Below are 20,227 nucleotides of genomic sequence, written 5' to 3' on the forward strand. Positions count from 1 at the left end.
GGGGATGTGGGATATTCAGGTAGTGAGCTCCCGGCCCGGGAGGCATTCAAACAAGATGGCCGTCTGGGGTGCCGCAGATGGCTTTTCTGCAGGGAGAAGATTCAACAGGATCACCTCTAAAGTTCCTCTGACCTTGAACTTCCAGGATTCTGTGGTCAGTAACAAGGACCTAGAATTAGCCAGAGGTAAGATTTTTCTAATTTCTATGCATTTAAATACATTCTCTTAATTTTTTTTTTTTTTTAAGATTTTATTTATTTATTTGACAGAGAGACACAGCGAGAGAGGGAACACAAGCAGGGGGAGCAGGACAGGGAGAAGCAGGCTTCCTGTGGAGCAGAGAGCCCGATGCGGGGCTCGATCCCAGGACCCTGGGACCATGACCCGAGCCAAAGGCAGATGCTTAACAACTGAGCCACCCAGGCGCCCCCCCCCCTTTTTTTTACTTTAAATTCAGTTTTTCTGACTGAGCAAGCTCCATGTGTTGCTACCTATTCTTACAGTCTTTGAAAAACATTTTATAAATACATTCTCTCTTTGTCTCTAACACACACACACACACACACACACACACACTCACACTTACACACAGATATAATTACACACGGTTAACACCCACATTATCTACAGGCAAGAATTCTAACCGGAAAATAGAAACCCCCTACCCTGGCCCCTGACCATATTCCTGTAACCCCTGTTTTCTCTGGGTTACGAGCTGTCTAGTAAGATCAGCTGTGGACTTGAAGTGAGAAAATGTGTGTTTGAATTCTGGCCAGACTGCCTCCTGGCTGGGTGGTCCTGGGCAAGTCACCTGCTCTCTGTAGGCCTGAACTAAGAGACCACCCAGTAAAGTAGCTATCCCAGGACTGGCACATGGGTGGGCCATAACTAGCAACTGAAGTCATGAGGCATGGTCTCGAGGAGGCCTGGACCAACGGTGCGGTGCAGGTGGGCACAGTTAGCAATGTTCTCAGAAGATGGGACCTGGGGTGCTGATTTGGATGACTCAGAGGTTTCCAAGAAGACCAAAGTCTACAAATCAAGGTACCCCCTTCCTTGAATGGTGTCAGGCACCTGACATTAAGACATGCCTTTCCGGCCTGACCCCTCTGTTTAAACCCCCCTGTTTCCGACCTATCCCACTTCTGTTGATTCAATTTTAAAGATTCATATATTGATTTTATTCTGGTTGTAAAAGAAAAAACATACTATCTGTTGAAAATGTCTGTGGGGGGTGGTATAATAAAAAAATAAAAGTCACTCATAAGCTTATTATACAAGGATTACCACTATCACTGTGTTAATGTCTTTCTTTCTAGTCTTTTAAATGCATGTATAGCTATTATAGAGGAATAGAGAAGTAGATTGATGCGATTTGCTTTTATCTTGATATGTGGATACATTACTATAAGTACTCAGTCTATAATCAGTAGTACCTGACATTTATTGGCGCTTACTATGTGCCAGTCACTCGTTCTACGTGCAAGTATTATCTCATTTAATTTTTGTAATGCTCCTCTAAAGTAGGTACAGTTATTATCCCCATTTATCAATGAAAACACTGAGGCAACAAGAAGCGCCCACCGCCATGCAGCAAGAAATCGAACCCAGGCTTGTGCTTTTAACTGTGAGCTCTAGATACTGCCTTTCTTCCTTCATGGCTTCAGCCTAAAACACACTCTGTCTCTGGATGGGACTTTGTATTTGTCCAGCCCCATCTGGTGTGTGTGGACTGGGTGAGCCTAACTCTGGACAGCCTTCCTGGCGTCCTTGGCTGTTTACGAGGAGGGGTGTTTAGAGGGAGGTCAGGTGGCCGGGGGAGAGCAGCCTGGTTGCCCACGCAGGTGCACTCAGCAGGCCCGAAGTGAGCAGCAGTTCCCCGTCTGGGGCCCGATCTTCCACCCTGTCACTCAGAACCTGGAGTGTCAGCCCACACAGGTCTGCTTTTCCCAGGGAGACCCCTGCAGTTGGCCCGGCTCACGGAGTGCAGGCATAATTCAGAATACCATGGGGGCCCATTCACAAGGAGAGTCTGAGGAGTGCTGTGGGCCCGTCCCATTTGCTGTTAAGCACTTTGACAGAGGCTGCCTGGTTACCAGCCTGACTCTGGTGGGGGGTGGGGGTCACAGGTCTCAAACTTCTTTGCTGACCAGCCTTGAAAAAGTTACTGAAATTTTCCCGTGCCTCAGTTTCCCGATCTGTAAGCAGAATAAGGCTAATACCTTCTTCTAGGGTTGTTGGGGGAGTAAGTGAATTAAACATAAGCCACAATAATCCATAATGAACTGTATAGTCCATGGAGAGGGCCTTGAGCTAAGCCTGGCATCTAGTAAGTGCTCAGTACAAAGTAGCTTCTGATATTGGCACAACTGACGCCTGGACCAGCCCAACCACAATTTATTAGAAAGTGTATTTTCTTGTTTTCTGTCTGCCTCTAGACACTATGCTCTCTCTCCTCTAGGGTTAGGAACCATGTTGTCCCACCCTCATATTTACCCTCCCGGTCTGGTACATGACGGGCTCTTAACACCTGCTTGTCTTCATGCACAAATAAGTAAATAAATGAATAAATTCCCACTATGTAGATCTATGAACCCCTCAAAATGGTGTGCAAAGTCTGAGCACTTATCAGATTCCCAAAGAGACACGTGACCCAGGAGGTGCTGAAGGGCGGCCACAGGCCTTGGGATGGGGTGATGTAAGCCCCACCCTGCATTGGCAGGTGTCCGGGGGTTGCCCTGGCAAGTAGGCTTGGGGAAGGGCAGACATTCTGAGCTCACTCGGGGACCTGAGAAGGACTTTTGTGGGATCTGACATTTTGTGTCCAAATGTGAAATTCCTTGGCCCCCGCACAGAGCTGAATGTGCTTGCTAGAGCTTGTTTGCCTTCTGATCTCACATGCACACCCCTGGTTTGTTTTGAGAGCTGCAGTTTCAAGAAACAGCAACATGATTTAGAAACCAAATCAAATGGCCAGAGTGGGAGTAGAGACAGAGGCAGGATGCAGCTCCCCGCCCTTCCTGGGAAGGGAGGGGCAGTCTCTTGGAAGAGTTTAGAGAAAGAGGGAGAAAGAAAAATATGATAAATCTTTAAAGGGAATCTGGAAAGGACCAAAGGCCCCCTCATTGTCCCTCTGTCTTAGCACAACTGTTTGATTTCTCTGCATGCCGGTATCTATCCACATGCAGGCATAATTTTAGCGGTTATAATCATTAGTCTATAGACTTTTTCTGCCTTTTTTTACTTAATATTATATTTTGACATTTTCCCATGTTGCTATACCACCTTCCCATTTAGATTTGTAATTCAGTTGTACGCTTTGCATGATATAACACTGAAACATACATGCATAAATATAATTGTTTTCTTTTGACCTAGAATAGATTTCTAAGAGAAGGAATAATTGATCAAAGTACTTTTAATGTTACATATGCTTTTCCAAAGTGTGAAACTTAGTTTATGACAGCATTATCTATGTCTACATGGAAGGATAAGCTTTAACACAATCTCATCCTCATTAGATACTATTGTTTGTATACTATTGTTTGTTTTATAATTGATGCCATGTTTTCTCAGTGTTTAATTATATACACACACATATAAATTACTGGTGAGAATGATAACTTCTCCTGTGCTTGTTTAATTGTTTTCTTTGTGGAGATATTTCTTTGTGACAGTTGTGTATTTAGCTCTGGGACTTTGAGAAACACACCTGTGTGCACACACAGGCACACCTGTTAGATCACACGTAATGCAACCTATTACCTCATCTATTTCCCTTTTTTTTTTATTAAAGACTTTATTTATTTGTTTAAGAGAGAGAGAGAGAGACCACAGCAGGGGGGAGGGGAAAGGGAGAGAGAGAAGCAGACTCCCCACTAAGCAGGGAGCCTGGGATCGTGACCTGAGCCGAAGGCAGATGCTTAACCCACTGAGCCACCCAGGCGCCCCTCCTCTATTTTCCGTCTTATCTTTAATTGCTTTGTTTCTGGAAAAAAAAAAAAAAAAAAAAACAACCCAGAAACTTAACTTTTTTAAGTTCAATACTTTGATTTATTTTTTTTTTTATTTCTCCTCTTGCTCCAGCCTTAGAACTTTATTGGGACACTAGAAAAAATAGGAAATCAAGACAGTCACAACCTTCGGGGAGGGGTAAAATGAATAACACCCTCTTACCTTGACCCACACCTTAGTACCTTCCATCCTCAGAGCAAACCAAAGGTTTCAGGACAACATATTTCTTCCCATTTTCCCGGTGCAGGCTGCCCAGGTGTGGGCTTGTCATGGGAGGAGGCTTCTTCCTTGTCTCCCCTCCTGCCTCTGTGCCAGCAAGGGAAGGCCTCTGGTGGGGCGGTCGGGGCCGTTCCGTGGCTGTGGATGGTGATTACACTGCACGTAGCAGAGCCCCGGGGAGGGAGAGGCTGGTCTGTGGACCCGCCGTGTTCCCGGAGCAGGCCGCCTCTGGCCTGCGCACAGGCTCACTCTCTTGGGAAGGGGAAATGAAGGAGCGCAGTCGGGCGCTTGGCGTATTGTCTGGCATAGAATAAGCAAACGCAGAAGGGGGCTGTTGCTGCTGGTGACTGAAGTCGGTGTCGCTGTCATGTTTAGCCGGGGAGGGGGCACCCATCCTCTGCACCGAGCACTCGGCCGGCACGCAGCTCACACTGCCTCATTTCCTCTTTGCCGTGGCACTGGGAGGCTGGTGCGTGAGTAGTCCCATTGGGCAGATGAGGAAAACAAGGCTGAGGGTAATTAACACCGCAGACTCAGAAGTGGCAAAGCTGCGATTCCACTCCGGGTCCGCGACAGGCAGGGTGAGGCAGGAGGAACAAGTGTGAGTTGTATCTGCATTAGAGGAGACTGGGCATCAGAGAGGCTTGGTGACCTGCCTGAGGCCACACAGCGAAAGCCTGGCAGAGCCTGGTCTTGGAGACAGGAGTCCTGAGACCCGGTCTGGTGCTTGTCCCACTACTGACGTGGCCTTCACCACTGTTAGCAAAGTGCACACCGCGTGCCGGGTGGCCCGGGGCCTTCTTAGCCACCTAGGAGGAGGTCCTGGAGGGAGGCCAGATGGGCCCCACGCCTGGAGCTTTTGTCCTAGCCACCCCAGCCCTGCTGCACGTGGGTTTGCCCTGAAGGATCATGGAATGTGTGCCAGTGTGTCAGTGTGGGCTGGGAGACAACAGGGTGCCTTTGTCCCTGCTCCCCTGACCACCATATCGTCCTCCTCACATGTGGCCCGCATCCCTCGGCTGGCTGGGTAGGGGAGGCTGATAAGTTTTACTTTTAATTTGTTTATTTTCCAAATTTACAGACTTTCTGAGGAGAGGCTGATTAAGAAAATAGTCTACTGGGAAATGTGTACCCTCTTTTCTAAAGCTCATGCCTCATTCAAGTAAGCCAGACTCATTACTGAGAACTGGTTATGAGTAATAACTGATTGCACTAACCAACATTGATGGAAAGTTCCTGTTGTTGAAGAAACTGGGTGAAGCATTATCTAATGTCATGCTCCAGTGGCTCTAGGATATGGGGTTTTATCAACCCTCTTTTACAAGTGAATCCGAGAAGGTACGTTACTTACCCAAGACTAAAGAGCTAGAAGGGATGGAGCTAGGATTCAAACCCAAGGATAACCCAGTTCCCAAACTTTACCCCTTAGCCCTTTTCCTCCTTGCCCCCTGCCCTCCAGGGCCTTGCTTTCTGATGGAGGAGATAGAGGGTAGGTGAGGCCCAGAACATTTTCCTAATAAATTTTCCATGCCCAGGTACTGATCAAGGTCTGCCTCGAGTTTTAGTTATGTCTATCTGCTTCTCTCCTTTCCACCGAGGCCTGGAGCTCCTGAAGGCCGGGTCCACGTCTGGCTAGACTTTTTATCTCAGCACACCGGCACAACGAGGGGCTTGCAGGTGTCTGTTGGAAAAGGAGAATGAATAAGAAAGAATGATGGAGAGGCTGGGGGGATGACCACCTGTCCTGGCTGATTTGGAGTGGGATGTTTTCAGAAAGGGTGTGATTTTAATGCAAACTTTGGTCGTAAAAGGGAGGAGGGATGGACCCACTTCCTTTAGAGCAGCACTTCACCTCCAGATGGTAAAGCTGCCCAGCTCTGGGTGACTCCTGGCTCTGCTCCTTCCAGCTCCAAGACTTCTGGCAATGACTTGACCTTACTATCTTCAATGTCCACATCTGAAATCTAGGCCAATATTAGTTTGTGCTTCAGAGGGAAGGCTGTGGAAATTAAATGAGCATATTGACGCATAAACTATGAATGACAGCTACTGTGAAGGCTTCCTGGGGGAGCCCATGTCCCTTAATGGGTTGGATTTTTAAAATTTGGTAACTTGAATGTTGGGTACCTGGGGATTCATTATATCATTCTTTTCTACTTTTGTGGATGCTTGAAACTTGCCACAAGAAGATGGATGTTTTAAAAACAAGTACTAGATATCTAAGATGTTAGTTCTGCTTAGAAAACAAACACAAATAGGGATGGGGGGTTGGGCAAAATGGGGGAAGGCGGGTGGGAGGTCCAGCTTCCAGTTATGGAATGATTAAGTCACGAGGGTGAAAGGTACAGCGTAGGGAACATAGTAAAAAAAACAAAAACAAAATACAAATGCAGATATATCATGGGATAGAATGCAGAATGTACATGAAAATTTTAAATTAAACAGATTTGAAAGAAACGAATGGCTTAAAGGAGCTGCTTAGAATTACGACCTTAGGCCAAGGCCGCTTGTGATCTCACTGGGCCTTCAATATTCTCATCTTAAAAAAGTCAGGAATAGTGACACTTCCCTCCAAGTACTTTATGAGTCAAGCAAGAGAAGAGATGTGAGGGTGCTTTGTAAACTGTAATTCTGCCTTCCAGTTGGATGATTTGTTCATTCATTCGACACATTTCTTGAGGCCCTGCTACGTGCCGGGTGCCAGGCTGAGCCCCAGGACACAGTCCTGCACAGCTCTCCACGGCATGTAGGATAGACCGGTACATTCTCCTGAGACCACACTGCCCAGGTGCAAATTCTGACCCTGCCACTTACTCCTTGGGTAATTATGGCAGGCCTCAGTTTTCTTATCTGTAAAATGGGGACAGCAATCCTTCCTCTGCATTGCTGTGAAGATGAAATGGGACAATAGAAGTAAAGTGCCTAGAGTGTTGTCTAACACGCAGCAAGTACTTAATGTGTACTCTTTATTGCTACTGCCCACAGGGAGGGGACAGCCTAGTGGGAAAGGCTCAGAATAAACAAATGAGAGAAGTGGCTTTAAAGTATGTTTGTGTCATGGAGAAATGGGGTGGCATGATGTGACATGGAACAACACGTGGGGCCAGAGAGGGCCTCGCCAGGGCACTGACCTTTAAGGTGTGTCAGTTGGATGATATTAAGCAGGGACAGAGGTGTGGACAGAGGTCAGCAGAGGGTGAGGCAGGAAGTACTGGACCTGCTCAAGAATCCGAGAGGACAGAGTAGTGTCAAGTTACTGGGTACAGTTGGTCAGGTTGTGAACTGTTCAATCCTGGGGGCTATCTTAGACATTGTGGACCTGAATGTTTTTTTACCTCCATTTTCTGGAAGATAAAATGAGTGTGTTATTTTGACTAAGTTAAGATATTATGCTGGTTTCCCACAGTTGGAAGTAAAGAGTTTTGAGGAAGGGACTCCTTGTTCTAATTGTGAACGTGTCATATGGGTTAGTGGAGGCCCAGGAGTAGGGGGATGAGAGAGGAGTGTGACCGGGATGAAGCTAGCAGGGTGAATGGGGCTACATCCTGCAGGGCCTCTTAGGCCTGGGAAACAAGTTTGCGTTGATCCTAATTTGAGTGGGATATCTTTGGAGGGGTTATGAACAGAGGAAAAGTGGGTCTTGACCAACTTCCCGGGCATCTCTCAGGCTGAACTGAAGGGGGCGCAAGAGTGGCAGCTCTAGGCCCAGGGAAGCTGGTGAGAGACGAAGGGGATGGTCTGTGCTAGTGTGATGGAGGTGGCCCTGGAGAGAAGTGATGCTTATCATGCATTTGTTAATGAGGAAAAAATAAAGTAAAAGCAAAGTAGAAGTCAAAGGGAGATGGGGAGAAGACAGGATTTTGACGATATTTTATAGCCACAGACTGTTTCTTTTTCCTGAATCCCAAAGTCCTTGAAGACCCGCCTTTCCCCACTTCTCACTTTGGTCAATATGCCTGTGCTTTGTTCCCAGGCAGCCTGGAGCACCGTCCAGAATGGCAATCCACTGCAAGCAAATGGATCTGGGATTCTGTGGGAAAGGGAGTGAGGATGGGCAGACCTCTGAGGCTGGGACTAAGGGGGGATACAGGTGGGCCAGCCTGGGTGCAACGGCTGGCTTGTGTCAGCCCCAGCTGCCGCCTGGGTAGCTCTGAGCACTATGGGACTGTCTCCATTGATCATACTACCCTGTGAGGGGGGTGACATCTCTGTGCTCTCTATAGGGAGAGGCAGGGCTTCTGAGGAGGTTGGTTAACTTGCCCAGGGCACCCTGCCTGGCGCCGGAGCCCTCCCTTGCCCCACCATTCACAGCCTACTTCCTGACATGGCCTGGCTTCCTCTGCCCAGTGCACCTGAGGGAAGCTACCATTTTGTTTAGTTGCTAACCAGTGGAGAGTTTTGAGTTTGAGTCTTAGTCTGAGTTCCAAGGGCCCTTCGCTGGGCTTTAGGGTGCTGAGAGCCTGGAACTGTATGGTGGGGGGGCACCCTTTTCCCAGAATAAAGGCAGAGTCTTGCTGGCCAAGAACACATATTTTGGCTGTTTGGCTTCATCCAAGCTTAGAACATAGTGCCTGGTACATAGTAAAACCTCATACATATCTGTGGAAGGAGCGAATGAGTCTCATGATTAAGGTCCTTATCCAATTGTTCTTCCTTAGTTTGCTTCCAGAACTCAAGGACATCTTTCCATGGGCTCTTAGCGAAGACTTAATGGTCCCTCTCCACTTTATGGGTGAGGCCCAGAGACAAGCTCTCACAAGGCCAGGAACCTGGAGATCTTAAGGCAGATCTCCTTTCCCTCAGCCCGGTGCTGCCTTCCTCTTCTCCATGCAAATGCTGTGACCATAGACCTGCCACCAGGAAGAAGACACACAACTGTGCAGGCCAGGAGGGCACAGCAGCCTCTCACATCTACGCGGGATGTGCAGATGTTCCCGTGGTGGGTAGAACCGTCCAGACAGGCAGGTGACCAGGCAGCACCGAGATAGGGGAGATTTGATTTTTCAAGGGCTTTTCCTGAGGCTGCATGTGGCTGATCTGCTCAGGTTTATCTTTGCACAGTGCAGAATGCTCTCTTTGCCTGGTATAGAATTCTAGAAAGTTGGAGAGGAGGGATCCTGGAGGTCAGCTCCATGCCACACTCTCTACAGGGGGCAGACACTGCTACTCATCACCGCATTCCTGTCCACCGCATTCCTGTCCACAGAGCTAGAAAGGGCCTAGTACCTCTGGTGTCCCCGGCAGTCATCAGGAATCAATTACAGTTAGCCCCCTGCTGGGCCTTTTGCAGGGGGGACACTGAAAGCCCGACGGAGCTGAGAAGCAGGGGGCTGTCGCTGATTGTATGACTTTGAACAAGAGATTTAGCTTCTCTGAGCCCCAGTTGCCACTCCATTATTTATTTACGTGACCACTCATTCATTTTTTTCAACAAACATATCTCGAGTACCTACTGTGAGCCAGGCACTGGGCTAGGAGCTGGAGAAGATGCAACAAGTAATTTTCTTCTGTAACTCAAAATCTTTTGGCTCTAACAATCTAATTTGTTGCAGCCCTTGTGATAGCTGTCCTGGCCACGCGATCATTCCCGTTTTCCTTCTCTGAGCCTTGTCTCTTGTCTCACTTTGCACTGTCCTCCTTCTTATGTGGCTTCCAGAACGTCCCATCTTATTATGAACCAGGAGCTTGCAGAGCCAGAGTTTGAGCATTTCTGAGGATACTGCTGAGAGAGTGGCCACAGACGTTTGCTCTGCTGTTTGAAATACTTATAAAAAATATTTGGATGACCCTTCATTACCTGAGCAGGGCATTTCTCAAGTTTACATTGCAGGCCTGAGTGATTGTGATATTTTGAGAAATAATTTCCTGTGGAACTTGAATGTTTCTCCTGGAAGACTCATGTGGCAACCCATGTTGTATATGTGAAGTGTGTTTTGGAATGTTAACAGAGAGGCTGATTCATACCAGATGGGGTGGAAATCCAAGGGAAAAGGATGTACAAACTGAACACAACGATTCAGTTCTGAGTTTGGATTTTTAAGATATACTAAAGGTCAGAGGTCAAGGACCTTGACCTATTGTCCAGGCTTTCCCTTAAGTTTTCTTTTTTTTTTTAAGATTTATTTATTTGAGAGAAAGAGAGACAGCGCGCACATGCACGTGAGTGTGCACGCATGAGTGGGGGCGCGGGCAGAGAGAGAGGGAGAGAAATCCTCAAGCAGACTACCTATTCAGCACAGAGCCTGACACAGGGCTCAATCCCAGGATCATGACCTGAGTTGAAACCAAGAGTCAGTCTCCCAACCGACTGAACCACCCAAGTGCCCCTCCCTTAAGTTTTCATGTTGCCTGGGCTCATCTGAATCTTGGTCCTGTTATAAAGGAGTCACTTTTATGATATTCAGTTTATAGACAAAATTCTGGTGGCATATCATGAAGTCCAAAGCAGCTTTTACTGGAAGCTTCCTACATAAAAGCTCAGATTTGGATTAGTATCAGTGTTTCTCAAAATTAAAAAATTTTTGGATAAATGTTTTTTAAAAAGCCACTCACCCCCATATCTTCCATGTGTCTTTTACCATCCCAAATTATTTTTTGTCTAGATCCATTCTGTAATTTATAATATACAAGGAATAGGCCTTTTTGTGGTTCCAATTTGCAAATTAAATAATAAGTCCTATTTACTGTGGCATATGTAGCCTGGCCCTACGCTGAGTGTTTTACATATATTATTTCCCACAATTATCCTGCCTAAGATTATCAACCCCTTTTACAGATGAAGAAACAGACCCAGAGGGGTGTGTCCTCAGGTCGCTTGATGGGGGCAGGGAATGACTCAGCCCAGATTTGAACCTTGGTCTGGCTGACTCCATGTGACCCCACACTCTTCACTCTACTTGTTCTGTCCCTGTCTCGTTGCACCCCCAGGATCAGCACCCTCAGTGGCAGATCCATCAGGAAGGGAGGGAGGTGTATCTTTGTGTGGGGGCTGAAGAACAAGGAAGGGGACTGTTGCAGGGAGGTGTCTGTGGGCTGGAGGGGGAAGAGGACCCCAGAGAGGATGAGTCAGGTGAGGGCCTGAGGCTGAGGGGCTATTTTCCTTTTAGTATTTAACTGTCCTTTAGTATTTAACTTTTAGTATTTAAGTATTTAACTTAACTAAATAAGTGTTTAGTATTTAACTCATTAACTATTTAACTGACCCTGGGAAGCTGGCAGCTGGAGGGGGAGATGGGCCACCTGACATTGGAAAGACCTGGGTTCTAGTCTTCTCAGCTGTACCTTTCTGGGCCTCGATTTTGTCATCTATATAATGGGTTAATAGTAATAGTGACCCAGAGCTGTGATAGTGCTATGTGTAAGGAGGGCATGGGGAATCAGGCACAGAGGATGGAGTGGGGGCCTCAGGCTGTCTTGGAGGGCCAGGTGGCTTTCTGGAAGAAGTGACATTTAAGCTGAGACCTGGAAGTGGAGAGAGATTTACTCAATTCTTTGGGGACCTGAGGACAGGCCCATGTGCCTGGAGTGACCGGCATGAGGTTACCAGAAGGTGGTGACTTGGCTCTGGGCTGGGCCCCTTTTTGGGACTCAGGTGGCCCCCTGAGACCTGTAATTGGTACGAGTAGAGGTGGGGGCATTCCCACTGCCCACCACCACAGACCACAGCCTGGGCCCCTCTGGCCCAGAAGGTGGAAAGGAGATCATATGGAGGGTGCCGAAGGGAGTCCACAGGGAGCCCTGTGCAGAGGAGTTTGGAGGGAGGCTGGAGGGGACTTGCTGCAGAGCGACCTCCCACAAGTACAGATGTGTTCTGCAATGGCTGTGAGAGGCTCCAGGAGTCCGTGTGATGTCCCCATGGTGGGCTTGGTCCACCCAGCTGGACGAACCTGTCATGTTCCTGTTTTGCTGACGGAGCCAGCCCCCCCACCATCAAGCATTTATTGGGCGCCTGCCACATACCGGGCACTGTTCTAGACCTGGGGATACAGAGGTGAGCAGCACAGTCCAAGATCCTACTCTCACGGAGCTCACTTCCCAGTGGGGATGAGACTGCAGCCGTAGAACCATCTGGGAGGGTGGCATTTCCCGAAGTGAGTGAGGTGGCAAGCCGTGTGCGTGTCTTGGGGACTGTGTCCCAAGCAGGGCCACCACCTGGAGCAGAGACCCTGATGAGATTGGGCACGTTCACATGGATGGCGTGCGCGTTTTGGCGTGAGGGAAGGGAGAGTGGAAGGAGCGAGAGTCAAGAGGCATCAGGAGGCCAATTCACGTGGGGCCTGGTAGCAGAGGAGTGACGAGATCTCAGGCTGCTGGTGCTGGTGACAAGACTGTAGGCGTCAGGGGAGGACGGGGGAGCCCTTCCCTCTGTCGAGTGACAGGAGACAGGCCACGCTGTTTGTGGCCTCAGGAGGCCTGCACAGGGGCTGCCACCTTCATGTGCTTCCGGCCGCTCTGCTAGAAAACCGCGAGTAGGTGAGGCGCCTGGCGGCCGAGTGTGTGCTCGACGGGCGGCCTCTAATTACTGTGATGATTAAAGCCCTGAGGATAAACCCCAGGCAGAGCGTGCACTGCCTTTCATTCTCCCTGAAAATCAAGACTGTCTTCTGCTCTCTGTCCACAGCGCGGGGTCCACATGTCATCCCCCATCGTCCTCACGTGCCCTCGTGTCACTGTGGCTGCATGTCAGGAGAGAGAGCAGATGGCCCTCAGGCCTTTCCTCCATAGGTGGCAGGAGGGTGGGGACTGTGGGGTTCCTGCTGGTTCTGACAGGCTGCCCACACCAATGCCTTGGTGCTGGGGGTCAGGCGCCTGATGGAGAGGGACGGGGTGCCATAAGGACACTGAGGAGGGGCACCCGGGCCAGAATGGGGGGTGCAGGGAAGGCTCCCTGGAGTTGGGGAGTCCATGCTGAGTTCTCCAGGTTGCTGGTGATGAGGGATGAGGGGCCAAGTGGTCCAAACATCAAATACATTTTAAGGCGTTTGAAATGCCAGTACCCGAGAGGCAGGGGTGGGTGCGAGGGATTGAAAGAAGTCATGAGGGGTGGGGGGGGCGGAGACCGAGCTGAGAGGTGGGTGGGCAGGGCAGACCAGATTCACAAATAATGGCCTGAGGGGTAGGACAGGAGCCTGAGACAGTGAGCTGGCCCTGCAGACACGTAGGCCGTGAGACATGGTGGGGATGTGGACGAGGATGGTGGCAGTGAGCATGTAACGGAAATGTCCATGGTCAGCTGGGCAACACTTGACTTGGACCAAACTCGGATGGACACAGAGAAAGGAGTGAGAGCCGATGCCCAGGTGTGTGGCTGGGTGGCTGTGGGTGGCTGCTGCCTTTACAGAGATCCTGCAGCCAGGAGGGAGGGTGGCAGAGGATGAGCTGGGCTTTGGGAGAGTGGGAAGGGCCTGGGAGGTGCCCTGGGGAGACTTTCAGGAGGCCTGGAGCCTCGAGTCCTGGGTGTTGGAGGTGAGTATCTCTGCAGATAGAGGAAGCTTCTGAGTGCTGAGCTGCCCGGGCAGCTGTGTAGAAGGAGGAGAAAAATAAAACGAAATGTGTGAGTGTGTAGAATACTCTGGGAGCCTGGGGGGTTGAGTGGTGTCCTAGTTTTCCCTGGGCTGGTGGCCTGGGACTGGGCCCTGAAGGATGCCTGGATGTGGGCGGGTAGAGGAGGGAAGCAATGGGGGTGTCCAACAGGGAGAGAGATGTAGACTGTGCCCATATCCGAGGAAGGCTGGTGGAAGGAAGGCTTCTTGGGAGAAAGATGCCAGACGAGGCATGTTGTCAAAGGTGTTGAACATTAAGCTGAAGAGTTAGGGCTTTTTCTTGTAGATGAGGGAGGCCCAGCATGGTTTCGAACACAAAAGAGACTTAATCAGAACCACGTTTAATAAAAAACTCTTTCTGGCCTCACTGCTTAGGCATGTGTCCGTGTGACACTGGTGCCGTCCCTGCCCTCTGAGCTTCAGTCCATGTGGCCTCAGCCCGGCCAGCTTCATTCAGTAGGGGTACAGGGGCAGAACTGGGAAGGCAGCTTGAAGGGCTCGTCACCTGCACAAGTGCCTTCACCCTTCCCCTGGCCTGCATTTGGGTGCCTGCCTTGGGGGCTCTTGGCCTCCAGGCCATGTCTTGAGTCTGCCTCTGAGATAGTACGGTATTGTCTCAGCAGGAGTCCTGGGAAGGAGGGGGCACTCTGTAGGAAAACAGTGTTCTCCACTCTGGGAGTGCCCCCCACCATGTGCCCCCCATTCCCCACTGTCCTGCACAACGGGCTATTGCCCACCATGAAAAGGTGCCTGTGACTTAATGACATGTAATACCTTTTGGACTGCTTATCATGCACCAGACCCCAAGCAATGCATGCTACATGCATCAGCTCATCTTCATTCTTAGGAAGTGGGTTCTCTGTACCCATTCCACTGACGAGAATATTGAGGCTCAAAAAGGTTAAATAATTAACTTATGGTCTCATACATAGTCAGAGACTGTAGGCTCGGGATTTTTAATGCAGGCAGACAGAGGGCAAGTTCATCCTTTTAACTCATCACCCTAAAATCACTTTCTGAGCAGACTGGTCTCTCTCAGCACCCCTGCGCACCCCCTCCTCCATAACCTGGCCGCACGATGAAGCCTCCATTAGGTGCCTTTTGAGAGCTGTGGTCCATCGCAGGGCATGAGGGATAGCTGGTGGTTATCCCAGCTTGGTCACTTACTTGATGTGTGTGTTCTAGGGATCATCACCGAAATCCCTCACACCTCAGTTTCCTTCTCTGCAGAATGGAGACCACTAGTCCCCACCTCTTAGAGCTATGCAGAGCAAATGAGATAAGGCTCTTGAGCACTTAGCATAGGGCCAGGCATAAGGGAAGGGCCCAGTAACGGTGGTCATTAGAGTCCTATCACCAACCTCGTTGCCTTCTTGCACAGAGGACCCAGAAGCCACCTGGCCAATCGCGAACAGGTGCCAGTGGCGCGCGTGTGTGTGGCAGAGCCAGAGGACCGGGAGGATGAATCACTGACCGAAGCTCTGCATTATTAATGCCGTTATTCTCAGACTTTTAACGAGGGCCGCCTTGGGAGCCCATATATGGAAGGCGCGTCGCAGCCTCCGCGACAGGCGCTCCCCGGGGTCCCGAGTTGCCATGGAGTCCCACAGGCAACCTGGAGGCAGCCGCCCGCGGCAGTGCCCGGAACGAGGCCCCCCGCGCAGGTCCTCGGTCTGCGGCCTGAGTCCTGGCCGCGCCGGGTTCCTCCTTTGCGTGGCCCTTGCCCGCTCCCCTGGGGCCCTGGGGGAGCGAAATGGATGGGTGGAGAGTGGGGCGGGCTTCCGCGGGAGAGTGCGGTTTCCGTGCGGTGCCTGCTGCAGGGCTTCGGCCCCGGGCTATTCCGCGGAGCGGACGCGCGGCGGGGCCGAGGGGACCTGAAATCCAGTCGCCGCCGCTCGCCGAGCACTGCGCCTTCAGTGCGCCGGCGTCCGGCCGGCTGGCGAGCCGCCGAGCCCCTGCCGCACCCCTTCCTCGGCGGCGGCCGGCTCGGGGGCGAGCCCCGGAGCGACGGGTCCGGGGGAGGTGGTGGCGGGCCGACGCCGAGCCCGGCCCTGCGCCGGCCTTCCCCGGCCTCCCCCAGCCGGCCGGGCTCCGCGGGGCGGGGCGCGGGGCGGGCCCGGGAGGAGCGCGGGGAGGAGTCCGGGCTGCGGCGGCGGCCGCGTCACAGCAGTGCTCCCGCTGCCCGGCGCCTCAGACCCGGCCCGAGCGCCGCCGAGGACGCGGACGGGGACCCGCACGGGCACAGGGGCTGCGCCGGAGCTTCCTCTCGCGGGCCGGGGCTGCGCGACCATGGCGGACAAGGAGGCCGGCGACGGCGACGCGGGGCCCCGAGGTGAGCGCGGGGCGCGGGTCCTGCGGCTGCGGCGGGGCGGGCCGGGGAGGGATGAGGCGCGCTCGGCCCGGCGCCCCGCAGCTCCCTCTCCCGCCGCGGGAAAGTGGGCGCGCACCCCTCAACATCTTGCCCCAGCCGGGAGGGCCAGGGTCAGCGCCGCGGCGGAGCAGGGCGTCCGGGGGACCCGATTCGGCCCGCCGGTCACGTGCTGCGCTCCCGGCCGGGGTGCGGACACTGCGGCGGGGACCGCAGCCCCCGCCCAGGCGCCCTGGCCGTCCGGTCCCGGGGTGGCGCCTCCTGCGGGGCCCCTGGTGAGTACGGGTGAGAACCAACCCCCCCGTGTCCATCCCCCGCGCACTGTGCGGGGACGCCCGCGCTGGCCGAGTAAAGGGCCGGCCGCCGGGTGGCCCCGTATCCCCAGCGGCTCATTTCCGTGACTCAGCGAGGCGCGGGTGGGACCCTGGGGGCAAATCGAGGGTTTGGAGCTGTCCCCTCGCCCTGCCGAGGTCGGACGTACGTGCGGGCAGTGGGTGCTGCAGCTCCGGGCGGAATTGCAGCGCGCACTGCCCGCCCCGCCCATCCCCAGGGTTCTGCGGGCCGTGGAGGGGCGAAGCGGCGGGGGCTCGGCTGTCCCCTCCTTGCCCGGGCAGGGGAGAGGAAGGTGGCGCCCTGTGCGGAGGACGGACGCTCGCATTCTGCAAATGTGCCATGGCCGCTTTCTTTGGGGAGCGTGGTTAGGGCTCAGATGGGGCGAGGGTGCCGGATAAGGACCGAGAGGAGGACCCGGGAGTCAGGGGAAGAGGAGGAGCAGCTTTTGGAGCCCAGGGCTATAAATCATGGTTTCGCCAGTGGAGGGGACGGCCTGACCAGGATCGTGGGTCCCAAGTGGGGAAAGTTGGGCGCACGGAGATGCCGCGCGTCCCTGACCTGAGGGGCTTTAGCAGTAGCAGCCGCTGGAGGGGAGCGTAGCCCAGTGGCTTCCGGCGAGCGGCAGGATGAGCCTGGCGAGGATGAAATTAAAATGTCTGGGACGTAAGGGAAATTCATCCAGGAAAAGATCTGCGGGCACCTCAAAGCTGGGGAAACTGAGTCAGGTGGCTGCGCAGCCACCATGGGTGGGGTGCTTGCAGTCGTGCAGTCTGTGGCCGCGGCCCCTGCCCTCTGCTGCGCTCTGAGCGGCACCTGCCCCCTCCCCAGCCCATTGTTCCTGCAGATCTGGGAGGTGCCTCCCCACGCGGCACTGCAGTAGTGGGGGAGTGCGGGGGGGAGGGGGCATCCTGACAGGGTTCACTCTTGGGAGGGGCCTTGGAGAGCCCAGGCCAGAGCCCAGGCCGGGCCCAAACGCGCATCCAAATCTGCCCCCGCCTCTGCCCTTCCCCAGCTGGCAAACGCGGGCAGTGGGCTGGCGGCATTGTCTGGATATCACTCAGCAACTGGATCGATTCATTGCCCCCCCCCTTTTCTTTAAATTGGAAAGAAAATGTAGGATGATAGGGAGGCACATCAGATTTGCTAAGAATTTCTAAAGCTTAAGTTTCTTGCCTCTCATGCTGGGATGATAAACAGCGGATGGCTGTATCAAATGCAAGGTTGGCCATAGGGTGTGTGAAATCAGAAGAGTGAGCAGGAATATGCTTCCCCCCACACCATTTGTCTTGTAAAATCAAATTCAGCACCCCTACCCTAGATACACACACACACACACACAACACACACACACACAGGCACACAGAGGCACTGGGTGGTTGTCTGTCCTCAGGCTGGGAGAGCTCCCCATCCAGGATGGGGAAACACATGCTTGGTGGTGCTGGGCCACCTGCCACTGTTCGCGTCTATCTATCCTAGAGTGTTTCTTCACTTCCAGTGATCTGCAGTTCAAGGCAGCCTGTGAGAATATCCAACACATGGACTTGGGACACAGAGCAGGCTGTCCCTGGCAACTTGCTGGTTCTCTCTTGGTTCCCATCCCTTCATCTCTAAAATGAGACATATTAATAGTATCTCACGGGAGCAGAGCCTGCTCACCCATCATCTAACACATCTATGTCTCAGGTTTCCTCACTGAATATTCTGTGCTGGGCAAGGAGCATTTGTTAAAGCCTCAACAACAGATCTGTTACCAGCATTGCCCTTTCCCCCAGGTAGGAAATCTAAATGTAAGTTGAACGACCTATCCAAGGTCACACATCTAGCAAGTATTGATTTGGACTCAGGCCATCTGATTCCAGGCCTCTGGCCCTTTGCCGCCATCCTATGTAGCCCCTGTGGGTGTGGCCAGTGATGACTACTCTATGAGGAACATAAAAATGGTGTTCTTCAGGGGATTATTTCAAGGATGTTTCTGGTGCCAAAGGATGAGTGTGGAGAGATCAAACTGTGTTGGGACTTGTGGGCAGTGAGAGCCCTGGATGGTGGTGTGGGCCAGGAAGTCTGGCCATAGCATGTTTCCCAACAGAGCAAGTGGGGGTGGGGTGTGGGTAGAGTTACTCATGAGACAAGAATGGCAGAAAGTTGGTAGTTGTGGAAGCTGGCTGATGGTACATGGCGCTTCATTACTATTCCTTTTGTGTGTGTGAGTTTCCTTAATAGAACATTTCCGTTAATTTACAAAGGGCCACTTTTCGTCTTTAGAGCTTTGGACAGCAAAAGCTGAGATGACCTTCAGTCCTGCCCCCACCAAGACCTGCCTTGGTTGGCCACAGGGAGCCCTAGAAGGATGAGATGAACGGGGTGGGGAGGACATGGGATGGTTCAGGCCGGGCTAGCTCTTACGGTGACCGAGTCAGGGGTAGGCATGGGCGGCGGACATCTAGTAATTTGTTCCAGGGCGGGGATGGCGTTAGGGAGAGGAACAGCAGGCCGGGGGGTTTGCCCGTGTTGGGGGTGCCTCTGGAAGCATTGCGTTGGGCTTTGGAGGTGAGATTCTGAGGACTCCATTTATGCTGAAATCGGAAAATACTGAATTATTTCAGTTGGCCCTGCTCACAATTGTGATTGAATGAATGGCTGACAGAGGGTCCTGTTACCCCGACTCCACCAGGGAGGGACCTGCCAGGCCCACACGGCACAGCCGGAAGTGGGCTTGAGTGAAGGGTGGGTGGGAGGTGGGCAGGCTGCCCCGCCTCTCTGAGCACGTGCCTGGCGAGGGCTCTGGCCATGGACCCACTTTCACGTCCATGTGTGCGTCTGCAGCTGTGTCCCCTGCCGCTCTGTGCGTGCTCCCCACGCAGTGTCCCGTTTCCCAGAGCCCTGTGATCTCCTTTAGCCCTCATGCTGTTCCCCCCCACCAGGAACATCCTCCCTTTCTCTAGCAAACTCCAGCTTATCCTTCAAAACTCAGCGCACGTTATCACTTCTCAGGAAGCCTTCATAGACTCATCCATCTTGGTGAGATCTATCTGGCCTTTGTGCCCCAAAGCCTTTGGTACTGATCGTTGGTAATCTCAACTAGTGTTCATTGAGCGCTTACAATGTTCCAACTTTGTATGTGTATAATCCATCGACTCCTCTGACAGCCCTATGAGGTTTGGTTATTATTACCCCATTTTGCCGATGAGGCAACGAGGCTTTTGAGAAATTTGGTAGTTTGCCCGGCCAAGGGATCAAATCACAGAGCCAATGAATGCTTGAGTTGGGATATGAATCAGTCGTTGACCCTAAAAGCTTGGACTTTTCTCTTGCCTTTTCTCCCAACATGGGCAGGGACTGTGTCTTTCATTTCTATACTCTTAGTGAGGGCACATAGTAGGTGCTCAGTAAACACCTCCCTGTGTGTCAAATGAATATCAGTCAGTAATCCACAAGGGAACACAGCAGTGGGGAATGGCATCTTCATCCTGCCCACTCTGCAGCGAAGTGGTGCTTCTAGAAATGTGGATGCTCAGGAGTGGGTGGAAGCTGAAGGGGGGTAGGCAGGGCTCAGTCAATCCTTGAAGAGATGCGACCTTGATTCCAACAAGGGTTTGAGTGATGACTCAGTATTGTGGGGGCAGAATGCTCTCTCATTGCATAAGTAGGCCTCTGGTAAGGGAGAAAGCTTCTTTATTATTGTTGCGCATAATTAGAATAGCAGGGAGGAACCAGGCGCTTTAATGAATGAGCGGCATGTGGCTGGGAGCGA

At 52.2% G+C, this 20,227-nt stretch overlaps 1 protein-coding gene across 3 annotated transcripts in view; it reads left to right on the plus strand.

Annotated features, from left to right (window-relative positions):
- The window catches only part of HSPA12A (heat shock protein family A (Hsp70) member 12A), a 146,083-nt gene that overhangs the window by 67,361 nt on the left and 58,495 nt on the right, over positions 1 to 20,227 (plus strand). The window contains exon 1 of one of the 3 annotated variants that reach the window (XM_081823434.1): positions 15,948 to 16,107. The exons of the other annotated variants lie outside the window; for them this stretch is intronic. Within the exon in view, the coding sequence (XP_081679560.1) occupies positions 16,065 to 16,107 (43 nt within the window). The 5' untranslated portion in view covers positions 15,948 to 16,064. Of the gene's footprint in view, positions 1 to 15,947; positions 16,108 to 20,227 lie in introns of those variants that run through there. 3 annotated transcript variants of the gene reach the window in all.

Source organism: Leptonychotes weddellii, chromosome 6 (assembly GCF_054177405.1).
Source record: "Leptonychotes weddellii isolate Sample4059 chromosome 6, ASM5417740v2, whole genome shotgun sequence".
In the NCBI taxonomy this organism is placed as follows: Eukaryota; Metazoa; Chordata; class Mammalia; order Carnivora; family Phocidae; genus Leptonychotes; species Leptonychotes weddellii.